General features: G+C 45.3%; 1 protein-coding gene across 1 annotated transcript; it reads right to left on the bottom strand.

The window, feature by feature from the left end:
• Positions 1-3,009: 3,009 nt before the first annotated feature.
• FUC95A (1,2-alpha-L-fucosidase) lies at positions 3,010-14,780 on the bottom strand. Its single transcript, XM_086798553.1, has 11 exons — positions 14,547-14,780; positions 13,868-14,019; positions 13,319-13,657; positions 6,139-6,668; positions 5,544-5,676; positions 5,312-5,470; positions 4,839-5,066; positions 4,610-4,720; positions 4,380-4,515; positions 3,855-4,056; positions 3,010-3,761 (listed from the first exon to the last, which is right to left on the bottom strand). Exons 1-11 carry the CDS (start codon positions 14,671-14,673, stop codon positions 3,455-3,457), a joined length of 2,424 nt encoding a protein of 807 aa, XP_086654679.1. The 5' UTR covers positions 14,674-14,780; the 3' UTR covers positions 3,010-3,454.
• Between the last annotated feature and the right edge of the window lie 6,690 nt (positions 14,781-21,470).

The raw sequence follows: 21,470 nt of genomic DNA, 5'->3' as shown, positions 1-21,470 counted from the left end.
ACTTTGTACTCAATTATACCTAAATCCGCATTAATTATCATCTTTGTAGTATCTTTGGAAAGTTTGACCAGCTTATCTCCATTGTGTGATGACTACATCTATGAATGTTCTTTTTTGCTAAACCTTGCTTGTTTCCCCAAGAACACCTTACTTGTTATTTGTGTTGCTATGCAAATAATGCTAAGCTTCGTGTTGCTTTTCTCATGGGCTGTCGACTTATCTTCATCAGCATCTTCTGAGGATAGAATCTGCATCATCAGGAAGGGGGGCATGTTAAACCACTGCCAAAGACATCCATAATGTCAATGCCGGCCACCTTACCATCTTCAACAATTTTGCCCGAAGTTGCTAGCAATGCCGGATTTCATTGGAATGTGCTTATATTGTATTATTTTGTGTTTATGATCGTTGCTTATCTATTAAAGGCACACCGCCTGATCTTAGGTGGAGAGTACTAGTTGTTGTGGATTAGGTGTTTGTACAAGCTAGAGTTGCCGAATGAGCCCTAGCACCTAATTTTTAACTTTGGTCGCCCAAGTATGTAAACCCTAGAAGCCACACATAAAAGGCAAAATATAACTCTCATCACTCATTATCTTATGCATAATCTAAGTGAGTGCTCTTTTCCTCTCCTCCCTTGTTTATCTCTTGTGTGTTGAGCCCTTGTGAACTCCATTGTGTGAGTGAATGAGAGATAGAGAGTAAGGGTTGAGTTTCTATTGGAGTGCAGTGACAGCGGCGCAGAGTGGAGCTCTTGGTGCTTCTACATGGTGATGCTACCTACGAGAAACATGTGTTCATGCGGTAAGTGACACACCCCAACTGTGCATTTGTGTACTAGAAAAGGACTTATTGGTTTCTCAGTTGAGCTATTGTGCTCCCGAGTGCAAAAAGGCAAAGCCCCACAACATGTTACACCTTGCACTCTTCACATCGTGCTCTAGGGCTCCCGAAGAGATATGCAAGCTGTCCTCAGCAATCTCTTTTGGGCATCGCCCAAACTATGAATGGCGCCGCACTTGATTTATTGCTTCCTTTAGAAAAATCATCTGAACACGTGCAATACTATAGCGTGTATTACCGGTCTTTCAACTTACGAACAAAATAAGGCTTGAGGCCTTCAAAGCTTTGTAGTGAGAATTTCTACTTTGGATGCAACTGTTGGAATCTTTGAAATAGCTGGAACTGCCATAAATATATCAAATTGTTTGATATATTTATGGCAGTTCCAGCTATTTCAAATTGAGTCCCAACTGAGTTAGTGTAGTGGTCAAAGCTTGTGACTTGTAACCTCTAGGTTATGAGTTCAAGTCCCACTAGGCTCTCTCATATTATAAAGGGACACCTATGCTCGTTTGATGTGTTTGGTTGCTCGGGCTCTTGCCCCTTGAACACTCGAGTGACTCCTCCTCCTCGGGTGGTGGATCACCCGAGATAGGAGGATCCATACGAGACCCCTCCACTGTTCCAGCGCTCGACTCATCGCGGTGGTCATGGAAAATGCCTAATTCGTGGCTCTTGCCCGATGGTACGTGGCCCTTGCCCGACCATGATAATTGGCTAATTGTTGGAAGGGGAAATCGGCTCCACCCACTTGTGTGAGCCCCGGGTGTGTACGAAAATATATATATATATCAAATTGTTAGAAAACAATCCTTTTGTTACAAATCAACTAAGCACCATCGTAGAGCTTTGAAGCTATTCCTTGAGTGCTTTAAAGCAATATCTAACCCCAGAAGGGCTTTAAAGCAGTATCACACAGCTTCAGATAGTGCTGCCATGATACTGCTTTAAAGCTCTCTGATAGTGCTTTAAGCCCCTAAAGCATGTGAGAATTATTTAAAGGTCTGCAGTGGTATCACACACAGTTTTAGAGCTATTCTTGAAGCACTTAACCTGCATTAGGGTGTGTTGGATGTTTGCTAGCATGGTAGCTTGAAGTTGGGTTGTTGCATCTCTTAGCTTTGGGAAGGGAGCATGGAGAAGAAGATGTTGGAAAATAAGCTTTCAAGTGTGTGAGTCCATCCCTTTTGTGTATTCTTCAAAGCAAGCACCAACTCTCTTGTTGCAAACCCTCTGTATTCTGCTCCCCATATCAACCATAGTGTTCTCATCCCCATGATCCAAGCGTTTTGAGAAGCCTTCTTTTTTTGCCCATTCCTTTCTTTTCATCTCAGCCACATACTTCCTCCTCACCTCTCGCTCACACAACTCCTTGTTATCAATAGGGGTGGTACCGAGATGTGAAACTCTTGTAGATTGTCAAAAGTCTAATACAGAAACAGTAGCACACATTAAGGAGCATACACAATCCAAACAACTAGAGAGAAACCTTAGAGAGAGAGGGGAAGAGGGAGTAGATCAAAATGTCCCTCAATTCCTGACTTTAAAGCATTACCACAAAGCAATGTCAAAGACAAGGCTTTTTTTGTCCCCCTAGTCATGCCATCACCCATGCACTACACCGAGGCATCATATGAAATCAAGAAAGGCCGTAGATTAGATAAGAATGAAAGTAGTCAAATAAGATTTGAATCAAACTTTTAGTACATCCAATATCCTTTCCCTTATTCATCCATGACCTTCATCTTATGTTGTTATCTTCTATTACTGTTGTGAATATTACTAACAATTTCTATCAACACTAAATGTGCTTGAGCTCACAAAAGTTGCAAATGTGTTTAAGCTCACAAAAGTTTTTGGACAAGGCAGTGAAAATTTGCACAACAGTTTGGTTCAATCCTTTGTGCAATTCTCAATGAACAACATTACATTATTGATCCATCCTCAACATTGCTGAATCATTTGCCTAGAGAAAGTAAAGCTTCTTCACTTCTTCATACATGTTTTAGTCAACTCTTAAAGTTGTTATTAGTATTGCTACAAATTGTGCCATGAGATTGTTCTTTAAGAGCAGAGCGTTTCATAAATCCCTTGAAAAATAGTGATTGTTTGAATTGCCATAAAGAGGTAGCTTTCAGCTGTATATGGATCTTGAGTTGAACAAAATGCAGAAAGTAGCAAATTTAATTTAGGAAAACACAATTTCCCATTGAAAGTAGTGTCGTTTCCATTGGAAATTTTCACACCTTAGGAAACTTTTAAGCCTAATATTCAAGAGCTTAGTAGACCATTATCATGTATATTAGTGTGGCAAGCACCCCATGTGTGCACGAGCAGGGATTCAACAGGGGAGATCCCTCAAGCATGATGATGGATGGGCGGGTGAGGTCTCCCCTTTGGGTTTACTGAAGAAAACCACAGATCATTGTCTCCATTTGGCAATAAGGCATGCATCAAAGCCATAAGCAATGCCTGGTTGTAAATCATGAAGCTCAGCTATGGCATCTTTGTAATGGAGGAGCATAGGGATTCAACAGGGGAGATCCCTCAAGCATGATCATGGATGGGCGGGTGAGGTCTCCCCTTTGGGTTTACTGAAGAAAACCACAGATCATTCTCTCCATTTGGCAATAAGACATGCATCAAAGCCATAAGCAATGCCTGGTTGTAAATCATGAAGCTCAGCTATGGCATCTTTGTAATGGAGGAGCATAGGTTCATCCATAGCCGCCTCTTTGCCGAGCTCTACACACACCTCCTGCATCTTCCCTTGTGTCCACCGTAACTTGCTCACCATCAATCCCCCCCTTGCTCGCAAGCCACGAACCTCCCCATCTGCCCAATCGCCCATGGCCGGTAGCAAGTAGATGTTTTTCCCATCGCTTTGGACAAGCATCTCGGCTAATGCTGCCGTGATCCTGCCAAAAGAACCAGGCCCTGTTGTAAGTTTGCAATAAAAATTTATCCATGGAGAGAGCAAGCTTGAAGCTGATGTTGGTTTCATATTGTACCCGAAATTTCCATCAATCTGAAAAGGTGGATGTGCACAAAAGAGATTTCCGTACAACCCTCCACCACTAAGGCTCTCCTCTGTTTGTTCATCATCAATAAGTGTGAACATTCGCTTCACCATCACATATGCCTTGTTCGCATCCCTTAACCGCGCCCACAATGCAGTTTTCCATGCAGTTGACCATCCAGGCCCCACCTCTCCTGGGAAAAAGGATTTTGAAAAACATCATCAACATTTTTTGTCCAAAAAACAGCTTTAGTAAATTACAGTACACAACACTCCGCACCCATGCGAGGGCAGATAGGGAGTTGGACGTTCAATCTTTTACGGGGGGCCTGCAAGGATCCCTGCTGATGGGTATGGATGCACCACACTCCCTGCCCACGCGACGTCTGGGAAGTTGGATGGGCCTTCCCTGCCTGTCCATCCCCGACAGGCCCCTGCTGATGAACATAGACTGGCCTTGTATCCAACCTTAACTTCTAAAAATTTTCATTGACCAAAAGGGCATGACTAATTTTACCTCTTTTGATGATGCTTTGGACTGCAGCGTCACATAGATGAGGGGTGGTTTGCAAAGAGAGAGAGTGTCCCGGGTAAATACCAAAAAGATGTGACATGTGTCGGTGTTCTGGCTCTGGATCTTGGAATGGCAATGCCTAAAATGTCACATGAAAATGCATCAAGAGTGAGCACTGCCAGGGATGCATCTACTAGATTGCTACACGGAATTAATGGGGGAAAGCTTCCTACCCATTCCATGAGAAGACCGTCACTCCCAACTTGCGGTGGAAATAAGCGGCTGCTTGCATCCCTCACTTGTTGAAGAAAAGCCATGTCAATATCAGTTGTATTCTTTAATACCTTCATCATCAAAGCCAATATACACACACTGATGAAGTGCAAATCAATGAGGCTCTTGACTTACTAAGCCACATGATGATACTAAATAAGCTATTATAAGTGGTTTATGTGGTAATACATGAGCTGCAGATGTGATAGCGGAGAACACTTCTTGAATAATAGCCATATCCATTGTCGTTGCATAGCTCACACTGGCGAGCTTCCCGTCTGGTGCAATGAACTCATGCTCAGGAGAGGTGGCAGGATTGGTTACAAGGTATTTGCCTGTCGGATCTTCAACCAGCCAATCCAAGAGAAACTCAGCACAGCCCTTCAAAATGGGAAAAGCCACCTCTGCAAGAAATATCTGATCAATGGGTAAAGCATCGAGATCAGAGTGCTACCAAAGGGCGCCGATCTCTTCCATAGGACACAACTTGAAGAAAATATAGGAGTTTAAATGGGATGACATTAGTATTTTTAAAAAAACAGGATGCCGATCGTGATGTAGTGCCAATTATGAAGCTACATCATTCGATCTCACGTGCACACAGACAAGCATGCATACATACATATACATATACATACAGACACATGAATCCTACAAGCTACCTTGTCCAGAGAAAATTGGTAGTGTTCCCATAAGTGAGTGCACAGCCAGGCTCCACCCATTGGCCAGAGAGCATATACTGGGTCCCCCGAACATGGCGCCGTAAGTCCCCAGATATCAACAATATGGTGGGCTACCCATCCTCTTTTATTGTAGTTTACCTACAAGAGAAAGCATGACTGGAAGGCATAATTCTGAAGCAAAAACTATAACAAGGGTAAATAGGTTGCTTACCTTTGCAGTGGCACTGCCATTTGTGACAAGCACAGAGATAAGATCAAATAAAGGCTGATGGCATTCAGACAAGTTGCAAGTCTCAGCTAGCCAGTAATTCATTTGAAGATTGATGTTGGTATGGGGGGTGCAACTGCAAATATAAACAGATAAGTTCAGTCTGGATGGCATCTGTAAAGTCACTTTTTTGTCGATATTGTGATATGTGTGTGTGTGTGTGTGTGTGTGTGTGTGTGTGAGAGAGAGAGAGAGAGAGAGAGAGAGAGAGAGAGTATTAAACATCATAGCCAAGCCTGTGGACGATATATGATCCATATGATCACCAAAGTGCAGAAAATGGGACTTGAAGCTGAGATCTCTAATTAGGAGCTCCAACCACTACATCAGCGAGCGAGAGAGAGAGAGAGAGAGAGAGAGAGAGAGAGAGAGAGAGATTACGTTAACATCTACAAAAGACCCAATGGGTCTATGAGACCAAAATGATACATATGATCCAAGTATAAAACTGGATGTCAAAAACACATGAAAATTTAAAAAAATCGTCTGCCAAAAGAGAGAGAGAGAGAGAGAGAGAGAGAGAGAGAGAGAGAGAGACCCCCAAGCAGGATGTAGACTTGCACTCCATATGCCTTGCAAGTTTGTAGCCGAGGATCCAGGCCTAGAAGACGCAAGCATTAGATAACGCCCAAAGTTGAACAATAGAGCCACGAGGCTTGGATCTTCATTCTCTGCAAAGAGCTTCACTCGATCCTTGGTGGACAACATGGCGGTACCAGAACACTTGTTATTAACCTCAGGCCTGCTCAGGTCTAGTGACACTCTTTTGAAGAGTGGCTGATAATCTTGCAGATGACGAGCTGCGAGGGTAAAGTAAGGCACAGTGGCTATGGAGTCCAGCACTCCAAGTGATGTTGCGAGTGGGCTTTTGGAAGAGGTTGACGGGTCCTTGAAAGGGCCATCAAAGGAGGAGGAAGCTGCCAGTAAAAGAAGCACCGAGTCTGCACTTTCAATCACTAGTTGATTTTGATTATCATCATCAGCAAAACTAACATTAGCATTAGCGCCCTGCACTTGAATCTCAAGAACTGCAGAAAATGCCATGCCTCCGACATTATTATTACAGACCTGAAATAGGGGAGAGAAAAAAACGATCCATCAACAAACAGCCATGATGTAAATATGGTTATGATCATAGAGGGAAACATGACAGACAACGCTGTAACAGTTTGAGTCATGCACTAAAGAGTTTAGAAAGTCTTCAACATAGAGAGTGCATATGATGGCAGGAGGAGTGAACACAAGCTGAAACTATTTCAAAAGATTGAACTTAGCTGGCTCTTTCCTTAAATCTCTCAAGAGAATATAAGAAACTTAGTTCACACGTCCACGGGCATGTGGTAGAGTAGTAAAAAAGTTTCACCACTTCGTTCTCGTAATCATCATGCCTGTGCAGAGAAGCACGAGCCTTGGTAGACTCCAAATTTGGAACACTAGGCGCTTGGGGTGCCAACTCTATAGTATCAAGAAGGTTAGACATAGCCTCCATGCTTGCTTTGAGACCTTGAAGTAAATATGCAAGTTGCGCGAGATCCATAACAAGCCACCCTAGACCAGGGATAAAGAATGATAGTGAGGGTTGCAGCCCTTAACACTAAGGAAGGGTGGGTAGGACAAGTAATGGCCCTACACCATAAATACCAGAAAGAACACAAATAGTGACTTTTCCCAAACCTAGCCTGGTGCACTTTTGGAACCTAGGGGCTTTACCTATCCAAGCAATTAAATCACGCGAGTGCTAGAAAAAAAAATTGCATGTTCACTAGGCTCTTATACCAGCTATAGAACACTCATTCTTATGTGCTAGGGTTTTCAGAGATAGAAAAGAGTGTGACAGAATCACACATACAGCACACACACATGTGTCTTAAACTACTGCTCTATATTATGTACAAGAAAGAAGTGTTACAACTGTACTTCCAAGTACAAAAGATATGGCTGAGTGAAAACATGCAGCCCTATGACCTAACTGAATGGTCCTGGCTACCACTTCGCCTACAGAGAAACGCTCTGTGGAGTCCAACGCTGAGAAATGCAGATGATTATGATAATTTTGCTTCGCACGTATATATATAATACACGTATGCTGGTCAGCCACCTTATAATGTTGTCGGCCTGTTATTACGTCCCACAACAGCCAGTCCAATGAGTGTTTGCCACGTGGCACTGGCGCCAATCCCGAGACTGCCCATAGGCCTGCGCACACCTGCCCGCCTTTGCTATTGCCTATGCACACCTTGCACATCTCTGCTAGACACCTGTACATGCTGCCATGTAACCCCTAAGTTAAGAGGTAAGGTGTGTCACACAACATCTACACCCCTAACAATGTTTGTGACCACACAACTTTCTAGATCCAGATGCCGCATGACCTCCCTCACATAGATGCTCATGATGACGAGTATGTGGTATGAAGTTGGGACTAATAAGTAGTCCAAAACCCCACCCCGATAAATGATTCCGATCCTATTCTATCATGGAAAAGGCTATTCTCACATTTGTTCCTGGTTTACCTCATGTGATTACCTCCCTGCCGTTCCCATTCTTAAGTATGGATTATCATATGATAATCTTTCTTTGCTTTTCTAACAAACTGCAGGACGGGAATGGGAACATTTCCCATTTGATGTAGTCACTAGGCACTGTGGGAAGCTTCTCCCAAGGAGTGGCACTTGCAGGAGTACAGTTGCACCTCCCATAGCTTGCAGTTCTCTGAGTCAGACAGGCTGAATCAGGATCCACATGTGGTCCAGCTAGACCATTTCTATCTAGTCGAGTGGGCCTGCAATGATTGGGGCGGCTCCATGGGCATCAATCATGGCTAGCACTATCTTCTCAGACCACGCCTGTCTTGCTCCATCTTAGAGATCCATGGTAGCAGGACCACCAACAGTCCACAAAGATTCCAGACTCCTTGATCAAGGACCTAGAGATCTGCCTTTGCATCAAGGAGATTTGGGAGACTTTCTCCTTCCATCCAGATGCCATCTTGGATGTACTCTAGGAGATCAGTTTCTTCCTCCAGGCAACAGCATGACGGACTTCACGCTTTCCGAGAGTAGGAGAGGAGCCTTCACCATAGCCTAGCGCCTCAAGGAGCAAACTTCCGACACTAGGGATAGGTGCCCAGATTTAGGCCACCGACACCTCAATTGAGACCATAGAATCTCAATGCATGGAGTTCCAATATCACATGTGCACCTCCTCGTGTCAAGCATGTGACAAAGTGACCATGACTTCTTTGCTTCAAAGGCCCTTTCCATCATCGTTATGCCGTCAAGCAACACCTTCACGACCTGTACGGAATGGTGGAGTCAAACCACCCCCCCCCCCCCACCCCACCCCCCGGCGGCCGGTCCATGCCCTTGCCTCCAATTTCCACCATCAGGTCCTTACAACAGATTCAAACTCTACTTGGAGGAACTAGGCACAAAAAAGAGATTGACAGCACACAATGGCTGTTGTCTCCACGGCCTTGTGTGGCTGTTTGGATTCTGCCTTCTCAGAAGACGAGCTAGAGCAGGCACTCCAAGCCCTCCTCTAACGCAATCCTCTAAAGTAAGTGCCCAAGGGAGGATGAGCTTCTAGTTTCTCCCTTCCTCGTGAAGGCCGAGCGGCTTTCCTGAGGTCATGGCAACTGGTTCCCCAGCACAGCACCCCCCCCCCCCCCCCCGAGCACCTCATTGAGGGTCTTATCCATTTGATCCCCAAAGTGAGGGGCAATCACTTTGAGATACGGAAGTGACACCCCATCATCCTTCTCCGTACCACCTACAAAAGTTATCAGCCATTATCTTCACCTGCATCTCCCCAATGATACGTAGCCATTCCCACCTCTTCGACCCTGACGACTCCCTAGACTTAAGAGCCTGGAGGCCCATGGAGACCAAAGATGGGAGCTTATCAGTAGAATTGTGGCCAAGCACATATGGCAGGCTCGATGTAGAAAGGTTAGTGAGGGTTCCATTACCCCGCTGGTAGAGACCTTCCATATGACAGATGATACGTGTCCCATCTTCCTTCACAAACTTTGTCAAGTCAGACGTTTTGTTGATGACCTTTTTGTTCCCATTATTCCTGATTTCCACGACTATGTATTTAAACTCTACCTCTCAAAGGTGGAGGAATTTATCCCAAAGAGTTTTGTGAACTTAATTGCACTGCAAATAATGACCATTGTTCTTTTTTGGACCTCAAGATTTCTCAATCTTGTCTTGGTATAGATGTAGATAGATATGATAAACGTTCACAACCTGAGTATTCCATCTTGAATATCATAAGAATGCTTCACTTAATAAAGTGTGCACACACTCGATAAAACTTGGAGAGGAAGAGTATCGAGCTTGAGCAAGAGCAATCCCCCCTGTTGAACCTGCTTGCTACTTGCGCCCCCCCCCCCCCCCCCTCCCCCCCCCAAAGTGCGCTACACCATTGGATGGGTCACTTTCTACTGGCACTGGAAACATATCACCCTGTGGCAAGGTAATGTTGCTCAATTCAATGAATCCTCTACTTATTTGATGGGATGGTTGAGGGATTATTTATGGTAGCCCCCTCTCGCTCCCCGCGCCCGCGCGCGAGGTGGCAGCATGGCTTCAACCACGCATCCAACCCATTGGCTGGCATTTTAGGCTTTCCCGTGACAATATGCTTCCCAAGCCTCAGGAAGGAATACCTTCCTCGTTTCCCGGTGTGATTGGTGGAGCCATTGGGAGAGTGATGGAACCCCCCCCCCCTCCAACTGTCGCTTCGTCCCTTGCACGAGAGGCCAGGATTCCATCCCTTCGCATTTGTATTGCCTCACCGGAGACTGTGTCTCACGTCATATCCCTTCCTTGCCTCTGGGGAGACCCCATCCTACAGAGTGCCCTAGATTAGATCATCATGAGGGGGTGAGAGATGCAGGCCCTCAGGCAGCTGAGCACCAGGACCCGACCACGGACGACTCTGACGCTAAAGAGTGGTAGGCCATTGGCCCATGCAAGGGCAACCGGCCGACTTCTAGAGCTAAGCAGCGTCACCGTGCACGCCAGGCTGGCAGAGTAAAGGAGGATTCGGTTCGGTCAAAGAACCGTTTCGAGCATTTATCACCTGTCGACGACGACGGGCCACCCCTAGTCACTGTGAGGGTCCCACCTCCGACCCCTCCGGTCTGGCGGCCATTACCCCACCAAGATTCCTCCTCACATTCTCAGATTCCAAAGAGGACAGCTAGCCTCTCTCCATACCCTCCCTACCCAATGGAGTACTCCCAGCTGCCTCCATGTCCTCCTCCCCCCCTCCCCTCCTCATCCTCCATCCTCGCCTCTGGCTCTCACCCCAACAGTCCCCTCCGCCCCGCCCTCTTCTTTTGAGCCTGCACTCCCCTCCGCCTCACCGGAGCACTCCCGCAGCCCTCCAACAGTGCCCGACCCAGAGCAGAGGCAGCCGACAAGCTCTGTCCGCCGTTTGACTCATCGATTCTCGGAGCCGGTAAAGATGACCATCATTGCCTCACCAGTGAGGGCTCTCCCGCCAGAGTCACCAAGTGGCCCCCTACAAGATCCTGGAGCTCCCAGTGGATTACAGTTTCTTCCGATGCCTTCCGATTGAAGGCTCTTATATTTTCAAGGAGACAGTGGCTCCCATCCGGATCTGTGTGGTGTTTCATCATTCCAGGCCAGCCATGCTAGAGAGTGGCGCGATGATCTTCTCCTTCCCCTTGAGCACAGCCCCAAGGACGAAGTGGGATTCATAGTCAGTGGCTGCCGCCATCTAGGGACAGGTAGTAGAGCTCTCGCACCATCTTCATGATTTGCGCATCATCGACATACTCACCCATCTCTGGTCCCTAGCTCGGATGGAACTAGGAGGCTTAGGCCACAAAGACCAGGACGGGGAGGTGGTATCCTCCAACTTGGAGGTGTTGATTTTTGTGTTCCTTCATATCTTAGTTGCAGTACCCCTTCCCCCCTCCTATGGATCTCTTCATTGTGATCGACGGAGTCCAGAGTATGCCTACTCTCGTGCTCGGACAAAGTGGAGCCACATGGAGGACAGGATCCGTGCCCACTCTGCGCATCTTCATCCCAGGACCGACTGTGACTATTCCCCGTCGAAACCCACGCCCAAGGCTCTTCGAGTGGAGGGTAGTTCCGATAGTTCCGCCTCCCACAGAGATTGATATGCGGATAGCCTCATGCAACATTCAAGGTTTGGGGGGGCCTTGGTGCTTTCAAAGGCAAGGCGTCCTTAGAGGAGAGCTCCATAGAGCTACAAATGGGGGATCCATCCACATTCTCTTTCTCCAGGAGCACCATCTTTCCGAGGGGCGTACCCGCCGCTGTGGGAAGATTCTACCCGACAGGAGCCACACTTTTGGGTCTCCCTCTTTCGACCCCTCTGAAGCGTAGGGGGGAGTTTGTATCTCTATCAGTGAGCAGCTCTTTTCGGCACTGGCAGACTCAGGTGTCATAGTCACTGGGCGTGCTAAGTGGGTTATCATTAGGATTGGAGAGGAGTATGTGGGCTTCCTCAATATTTATGCCCCGAACGTTGCAGCAAGTAGAGCCACCTTTTGGAGTACGATCCATCAATCCCTTCCTCAGGCTGACTTTTGGTGCATGGGTGGAGACTTCCACATGATAGAGTCGGCATAGGACAGACTCGGAGGAGGCATGGCTACGGTCTCAAGCACAGAGTACTCTACTTGGGAGGAGTTGATCCTCGCACTCAGGGGACACGACCCTTGGGACTTACCAGAGTTCGGACGCACCCCTGGGAGCCTGTGCTTCTCGTGTTTCGATAGGAGGAGCACCAGCCCCAACCTCTCTCAACTTGATAGATTCTACGTGGATGAGTGGGCTTGCGGTCACAGAGGTATGGTTGGTATCTTGGTGGGCACTGCCTTCTCAGATCATGCTCTGGTTATTCTATCCTTGGAGGACCCTTGGAGGCAGGACAAGCATGCAAGCACCAGGATCCCAGACAGCCTCATTCAAGACCTAGAGATTTGCAGCAGGATTGAGAAGATATGGGGGGGACTAGATTTTATCTCAGGCTCTGCCATGCGTACCTTGGATTCTGGCCTTGGGGAGATCAACATTTTTTTGCAGGAGGCAGCTCAGAGCAGATTGAGTGGATTTGAGAGGAGCATTTGGAGGGGTCTTGCTTCTCTATAGCGTCTTTAGGAGAGTTCCCCGATAGCCCATGGATTGGGGTCATCTTGTTGCCGCCCGTACATGGCTACGATCCATCGAGGAGAGGAGGGTGGAGTACAAATACCATGCCAGAGCCTCCTTCTGGACCCAAGCTAGAAGATGATGCCAACCCTTGATTGATCACATAACTAAGGTCAAATGATAAGAGTACAGGGACCAAATCTACAAGGGCTTAAGGTTGCATTATGGTTAGCTCTGAAAGGCCATTATTATGGGAGTTGGCCTCTTTAAGAAGCCAGATATGAAAAGAGTGTGCATTTATAACCAGGACATAATTTTATCACCAAGTTGGAATAGTACTACTTATAGAGCTTTGAATTGGAAGCAAACCATTCATCATCGTTTGCCTTATGGTTGTTTAGAGGTGCACAACCATGCTACTGTGCAAACCATGCAGTAGACACTTTTCTCCCTCCATGTGTCATATGATATCATTCACAAAAAAACACTTGAATTGTTCACACTACTAGATAACCTCAAAGTATTATCAATATGAGTTACAGGAAAGAGATAATTTGCCTGAGACTCTGCAAGTAATGTGGGTATATTGCCTGGACATCTGCCTTGCAGAATGATGCGGTGCGGAGTTTTGGCTGTTGTGGTAACTGCAGGCAATTGACTGCGCAAGCTGATTTTGCAAGAGATTGAAGCAGACTTACTTGCATTCATGCACATGACCAACACTTGATCTGGGTAAGATGTGAAGATCTCTCGACTATACACGACACCCATGGCCTTGTAGGAAACATGCACCATTGCAGTCTCCAAATCCAACTCTCGCCGGTAGGTATTTGCATCTATGTTGTCGCGATGGGACTCTCCAAAGTCAAGCACGATATCTCCCAACGGTTGGTATACCTATAAGAACACCCAGGTGCACACACATGTATGCTTATAAGAACATCAAGCACACACATATGCATGCTTATAGGAACACAAGTGCACACACATGCATTCATAAGAATGATCCTTTTTTATGTTGGAAATGGTTTAAGCATTATTTCTTTCTGTTGGAAAAGATTTATGCAAACAAGGAGCTTGATATGGTATTTTGATATGTTGTAGTACCTGCCCTTGATCACGCCCGAGCATCTTGGATTGGGACAGCTTTGTGGCCTCAACAAAGTCTCCTTTCCACACCAAATCGCGCACTTGCTGCAGATACTCGGCAGCTTCTGGGCTGTTCCAATCCTTGGGACCTCCAGACCACAAAGTGTCCTCTGCAAAATCACCCAAAAACATAAATCTAAAAACCCACCCAATAATTTAATCAAACCCCAGGACAGCCAGATTAAAATTTGCCCAATCACACACACACACACACACACATACATAATTGCATGATTACCAAAATGATTTTAACATTTGAAAGTTGCCAGCTTAGCAAACATACATGAAAAGCATACAATACCTTTTTAAACTGTGCCCAATTAAACAGTAAATTTTACCCAAAAAAAAGGGGGGGCGAATTTTATGCTGTATATAATAGAAAAATTTTAATTAAATTTCACCGATCCTTGAAAAAACTTCCACTCAAACATAGATTGAGATTTTAAAAATAAAAACTAATTAGATTTAGTACAATGCCATGCCATTGTAGATTAGATTAAGTGAATTCCCCCAATGTGGGCTTTTTATTTCAAATATTCCTTATTTTATCGACGATTTAAAAAACTCGATTTGTAGCAGCAGATCATGATTAAAGGAAAAACCCCATGTTTAGCATTCAAGCTCAGAATTATACTACCGTTGAGTTGGAGGAGGTCAGGTGTAAAACCGCCCCATACCATGGCGCCCAGCCGGCCATTTCCCACAGGCAGAGCTTCCGTCCAGAAGGTAGCAGGCTCAAAATACTCCAGCTTCAGGTTGCTCATGTTTGGCAATTTAATGCATACACATCTATTGAAACCTTATAACCTTTGTCTTAGCACTCTTAGTTTTTACGTGGATTGAACTTTACTTCCAAGCTGCTTTTGAAAACCACATTTCAACCAATTGGGGCTCCTTTTTGTTAAAAATTTGAGTCAATTGTCCTTGTTGACAATAGAGGCAATTGTGTGAATTTATATACACCCAGAATAGCATCAATCAGAGGCCCATGTTTTCTTTAACTTTTTTTTGCTAAAGATTCTTTTCCCATTCATCACGGTTTGTCGCCAACACTACGTAGGGCAAAAGTTGATTAGATGCCATGTTTTTTAAAGCTGCCATTGTTGACGTGTTATTATCTCGTCATGCCTCCCAAACTTGACATTTCGATGACTTGACGAGCCTCACGACTATCTCCCACAGGTCTTAAAAAACCTTGGCTGTTGGGGGACAATCTCCCAACCCTCTTTTTTTGGCAGCCATTGGATGCCCCCCCCTCTCCCCAAGATCTTTGAACGACGGTGACTATGGGAGGGTTGCTCCCAAGATTGCATGCTATCAAAAATGGCTAGCTTTTGGTGCGCCAAAGTCAGAGGTAAACTAGGGAGAAAAGTAAATAGGGCATAAGGCTTAAGGCCACATGCTAAAAGGACTCGAGGCTAAATCAAGGGGTCACTTCGGATCTGGTATACGCATATGAAATCAATTCTCAAGATGTGCATGTGAAATTCAAATGCTTGCCCAGTGGCCCTAGTTTACCCATCCTCTTCTCCCTCCGTCCCAATCGTAGCCTGCTCTCTACATGATAGCTATCATCTCTATCGACACCCCCTCCATCAATGAGTGTGAGCACAAAGTGGGTTTCTTCGAGCCGGCTTTGGAGCACGTTTTTTTTCACAACCAATCTCTCTCGATACCCGTCTTCTCTCTCTTCTCCTCTCCTTACTCCCACCTTTGCAAGATAGCTACCATCTCTATCGACACCCCTCCATCAGGGAGTGTGAGCACGAAGCGGGTTTCTTCGAGCGGGCTTTGGAGCGGGTTTTTTTCACAACCAATCTCTCTTTATACCCTTGTCTCCTCTCTCTTCTCCCCTCCTCCCTACTCCCACCTCATCCCAACCCAACCCACCTCCTCCTCCCTCCTCCCACCTCAGCTCAGCTCAGCCCACCTCCTCCCCCCTCCTCCCACTACAACCAACTCGATCTCCCTCTCTCTCTCTTTCACTCTCTGTCTCTATCCCACTCACTCTCATTGCCACCATATGCTCTCCCTCTTCTATCTATGTCTCTCTCTCTTTCTACCTCTCTCCACCTGTCTTACGCTCATTTCTCGCTTTCTCACCACCTTCTCCCCCCTTCTTCCCATTTACAACCCACTGCAACTAGCTCCTTCTCCCTCTCCATCTCCCTCTCCCTCTCTATCCCTCTATCTCCCTCACGCTCTCCCACAACTCTCTCTCTCTCTCTCTCTCTCTCTCTCTCTCTCTCTCTCTCTCTCTCTCTACCTATTTCAACCCACACCCTCATGCTGTCTATCCTTGTCCCTTTCTCTTTCTCCACCTCTCTCCACCTGTCTTATGTTCATTTCTTTGATGTCCTACTCTCATGTCTTTTCTCCTCTACAATGCATGTCTCGCCTACTCTCATGTCTCTATCTTCCCTATCCCTCTCTCTTTACACACTCTCTCTTCGTCTCCCTCTCCCTCTACACACACTCTCTCTACCTCCTTGTACACGCACTCTCATGCATGCTCTTTCCACCTCTATCTGTCCTTCTTCCTCTTTCTCCCTCATTGGGGCACCATACACTCTCCCTTTGTTGTCTAGCCCTCTCCCTCTCTCTGTACATGCCTCTATCCCTTTATCTCTATTCCCTCTCCCTCTCTCTGTACATGCCCTCCCTCCCTCTATCCCTTCATCTCTATTCCCTCTCTCTCTCTCTCTCTCTCTCTCTCTCTCTCTCTCTCTCTCTCTCTTCAAATAGCACAATGAACATGTCTCAATGGTATGGAGCATGTCATCCACCTTATATTTTCCAAATACACGAGGTCAAAAGGAGCACAAGATATACAAATTAATTTATTATGATCTTTAAGAAGCCCATGTATATAGAACGGCATTTATAATAACCTCATCGGGCTCCACAGATACAACACATCTACCCTCATAATGGGCCACTAGAGAAAAATATCGTGCTCTTGAATAAAGTTCAACAACTACGTTTCTGACTTTCCTTGAACAACACAAAGCAATACTTCAACCAATGATTATGCTAATGAATACTCATTAAGTAACACTGATAAAGATCTCACATATCATTAGAGCTGCTTAACACATGGAATGGTGAGAGTACTCAAAGAAGATCCAAATGGTGATAAGAGCAAGGGTTTCACAAAGTAAGGGGATGGTCATCAAGGGAGCTTGGTGGAAGGAGCTTTGGAGGGAGATTTTCTTAGCTGCCCTCTCTCTCTACTTGAACAATCTCTCTCTAACTATTCCCACCACCATCTCTGCCCACCACGCCAGCCCAGCCCACACCACCTTCTCTCTCCTTCTCCCAAACTCTTCCCTTCCCCTCTCTCTCTTCCCTCCCTTTCCCTCTCCCACCCTCCCTCTCTCACTCTCTCTAGGAGAGAGTGTGGTGTGTGAGCTATATCCATCTCTATATCCTCCTCTCTCTTTCTCCCACCCTCCCTCTCTCTCCTTCTCCCACCCACCCTCCCTCTCCTCTCCCTCCCTCCCTTTCACTCTCCCACCCTCACTCTCTCTCCTCTCCACCCTCTCTCTCTCTCTCTCTCTCTCTCCTTGTCCCACCACCACCCACCACCAGCCCACACCACCCTCTCTCTCCTTCTCCCACCCTCCCTCTCTCTCCTCTCTCTCCCTCCCTTTCACTCTCCCTCCCTCTCTCTCTCTCCTTGTCCCACCACCGCCCAGCCCACACCACCTTCTCTCTCCTTCTCCCACCCTCTTCCCTCTCTCTCTTCCCTCCCTTGCCCTCTCCCACCCTCCCTCTCTCACTCCCTCTATCCTTGTCTCTCTTTGCTAACACTCTCTCTCTCTTCTATTACCACCGTCCATTTCTCTCCCTCTCTTTCACTCTCCCACCCTCCCTCTCTATCCTTCTCTTACCTCCTATCCTCCTATCCTCCTCCCTTTCTCACTCTCTATATACTCCTCTCCTTCTTTATCATTCTCTTACCTCTTATGCCCCTTCCATCTCTCGCTCTCTATATCCTCCTCTCTCTCTCTCTATCCATCTCTTTGCTCACTCTCTCTATCTTTCTCTTTACTCTCTCGCTCTCTCTCTATCCCTCTCTCTCTATCCTTCTCTTTGCTAAATCTGTCTATCCTTATCTCTTTTGTAGCTCTCTCTCTCCCTCTCTATCCTTCTCTTACCTCCTATCCTCCTTCCCTTTCTCATATCCTCATCTCTCTCTCTCTCGATCCATCTCGTTGCTCACTCTCTCTATCCTTCGCTTTACTCTCTCTCTCTCTCTCTCTCTCTCTCTCTCTCTCTCTCTCTCTCTCTCTCTCTCTATATATATATATATATATATATATATATATATATATATATATATATATATCCCTCTCTCTCTCTCTCTATCCTTCTCTTTACTAACTCTCTTGCTCTATCCTTCTCTTGGATCTCTCTCTCTCTCTCTCTCTCTCTCTCTCTCTCTCTCTCTCTCTCTCAAACACACACACACACACTCTCTCTCTCTCTTTTAGTCTTTTTTCTTGCTCACTCTCTCTATCTTCCCTCTCTCTCTCTCTCTCTCTCTACCCTTCTCTCTCCCTCTCTACCCTTCTCTCTCACTCTTTCAGTCCCTTTCTTTGCTCACTCTCTTTATCCTCCCTCTCTCTCTTCCCTTTTCTTTGCTCTCGCTCCCTCTCTCAATGTCTCTCTCACTCACTCTTTCTGTCCTTCTCTTTACTCACTCTCTCTATATTTCTTTCTCATTTCTCAACAAAGCTTACTTAACTCAATGAACCGCAAGTAAAAGAGTGCCCTGCCTCTGTGTTGTTGCATGACCAATTTCTTCAACTTTTGGGGTTGCCTCGATTTTGCGAGTCCTATCATCATAATCGCTTTCGTCATATTCTAATGGAGAGGTATCAAAGTCATCCTCTTCCTGTAGTGACTTTCCTTTTCCCTTTCCCTTCGTTGCATCCTTTTTTTGCACTTTTGTCCCTTCATCATCATCTTCATCTTCATCATCATCATCCTCTTCATCATCATCATCCCCTTCATCTTTCATAAGACCTTTGCCCTTGCCTTAAACATATGATTTGTCACGTAGACTTCTAGGCTTCATAATAGAATTCACAATTCGAAAAGATATAAGAAATAATATTTAAAATAAAGTGAAATATCTAATTTTATAGTTCATACCATGGTTGATTGCTTCGCTTTACAAGCCCGAGTATACATCTCCTTCTCACTCTTGGAAAATTTTCCACTTGGAAAGTCAAGGAACAATGGGCATCTCTTGTATATCCCTGCATCCCAAAAGTCTCAAAGTTGCTACTATGTATACATAGTGCTCTCATATTTTGGATTACGCCATTCTTTTAAGATTGTAAGCACATCTGTAATAGATCTCTCCACATGGCACTTACAAATCCATTTACACATTAGTATATCCATTCTATTTACAAATATAAGAGTACAACCAAGTAGTAAGTACGCTTTGTAGAATGTTATGCACCTAAACACAGCACGCTTGGTAGTAGCCTTGATGATAGCAAGGTTTGAAGCTACCACACCTTGTTTCTTTAGGGATCCCACCATTTCCTCGAACAACTTCACAAAATACAGTCTCTTAAGATCGGCGAGGTCATCGAGGAATGTATCTAGAAACATTACCTTGTTCTTTTTTGATATTTCTACAAGGATGGCTACACCCTGCACTCCAATCTCATGCCATATGACTTCTCAACTTGCATTTGATGCGTTGCCATTAAAATTGTTATTCAAACAAAACAGAGTACTTTGTAAATATTAAAAAGATAGGGAAAGTAATTATTACATACTTTTAGGGATTTGTAAATCCTTCAGGTTCTGCAAATTGCCATCAATCAAAATATCCAAAATTTGTGCTAATTTGGCAACGAACTAGGTGCCAAGCTGTATAGCCTATCCTTTGTCAAACAATCCAGTTTCTTGTCCCAATCAATGATTTTATATTCACGTGATCACAAATTTTTTTTTGTTAATAACATGTGTTAACATGTTATTAACATGTTCCCAAAAAAGCCGGTGGGAAGCTCCCTGATAACCGGATAAAATCCCGCCGGGGTTTTACAATACCCGGCGGTCCCGCCGGGAAAAAGGAAACCCCGGCGGGTCCCGGCGGGGTCGTCATCCAGCCTGGCGGGGTATAATTTTTTATATATATGGGCCCGGGGGGCCCTTTGGGAGTTCATTGCTGACAGTATACACAGGTAATGAAACTTGTGTTTGTGTGTGTGTGTGTGTGTATGTGTTCGTGCGGGCAGCCGCCCATTGTCGCAATGCGCGGCAGGATGTGGGTGGTCCGCCACACGAGGGATGTGTGTGTGGGTGTGTGTTCGTGCGGGCAGCCGCCCATTGTCACAATGCGCAGCAGGATATGGGTGGTCCGCCACACGAGGGGTGTGTGTGTAAGGCCATTCTTCGAAATGGTGCTTACCCTGGGGCACTTAGTCGGTAACGCGGCTAGTCTGTGTCTTATGGTAAGTATGGCACGCCGTAGCGGTACTAGTCGTTAACGCGGCAAGCATAGTATCGTTATGGCGATGTCACCTTCCCTTCCCTTCTCTTTAAGAAATGCGGACATATGGTCGTTAACGCGGCCAGTGTATGTTCGTATCCTATTCGTATTCCCATAGAATCGGGCGGCATTTTGTCGTCATTAACGCGGCAAGTTGGTGTCGTCCGCTAGTGCATATATTGTTTTTTGCATATTGTGGCATTTGATCGTTAACGCGGTCGAAAAAATGTTGTAAATTTGCTTGCATATTACAGCATATGATCGTTAACGCGGTCGAAAAAATGTCGTAAATTTGTTTGATTTGACTTGTATTGTTTTTATTGTGTTTGATCCATGCGATACTTGGTTGCTAACGCGGCATGAGTATTTCATGGATCAAAGTTTACATCATATTGTCTAAACGTTTTATTTTATAATATCGTGATTCGTAACTCGAAAAAATGAATATCTTTCTTCCTTGAATATCTCTCTTCCTGCCTCCCTCTCTCTCTCTCATGATACACTTCACAACTCTTTCTCTCTCTCTCTCTCTCTCTCTCTCTCTCATGATACACTTCACAACACGATAGATGTGTAGATAAGGATTTCTTTTTTTTCCCTCTTAAAATATACATAATTCCTAATAATTTCTTTTTTCTCCCTCTATTTACTTAAAAATTAAAACAATACAAAAATGTCATCTAATGTTCCCTCTCTCTCTATCTGTCACACCTCTCTCTCTTCCTCCCCCTCTCTCTCTCTCTCATAATACCCTTCACAACTATCTCTTTCTCTCTCTATCATGATGTATTGGATGATGTTGATTTCAGTAAAATTATTTGATATTCTATTTTTGTTTGAACATTGATAAGTAATGATACATTTGTTGCTGTTCTCTCACGTTTGCTTGATGTTGATTTCAGTAATGTTGTTTAATATTCTGTTTTTTTGTGTTTAGTGATATTTGCTAGATTTACGAAGACGACCAACATGCTTTCCCTTGAAGAGCATAAAATCGTTCTACGAGCAATTCGCATTGAAGCAGTCATCACAATGTCACAA

The sequence above is a fragment of the Cibotium barometz genome, chromosome 5 (assembly GCF_041138505.1).
Source record: "Cibotium barometz isolate CiBa-2024 chromosome 5, ASM4113850v1, whole genome shotgun sequence".
Taxonomy (NCBI): Eukaryota; Viridiplantae; Streptophyta; class Polypodiopsida; order Cyatheales; family Cibotiaceae; genus Cibotium; species Cibotium barometz.
The sequence above is the reverse complement of the archived record's forward strand: the minus strand, read 5'-3'. Positions and strand labels throughout refer to the sequence as shown.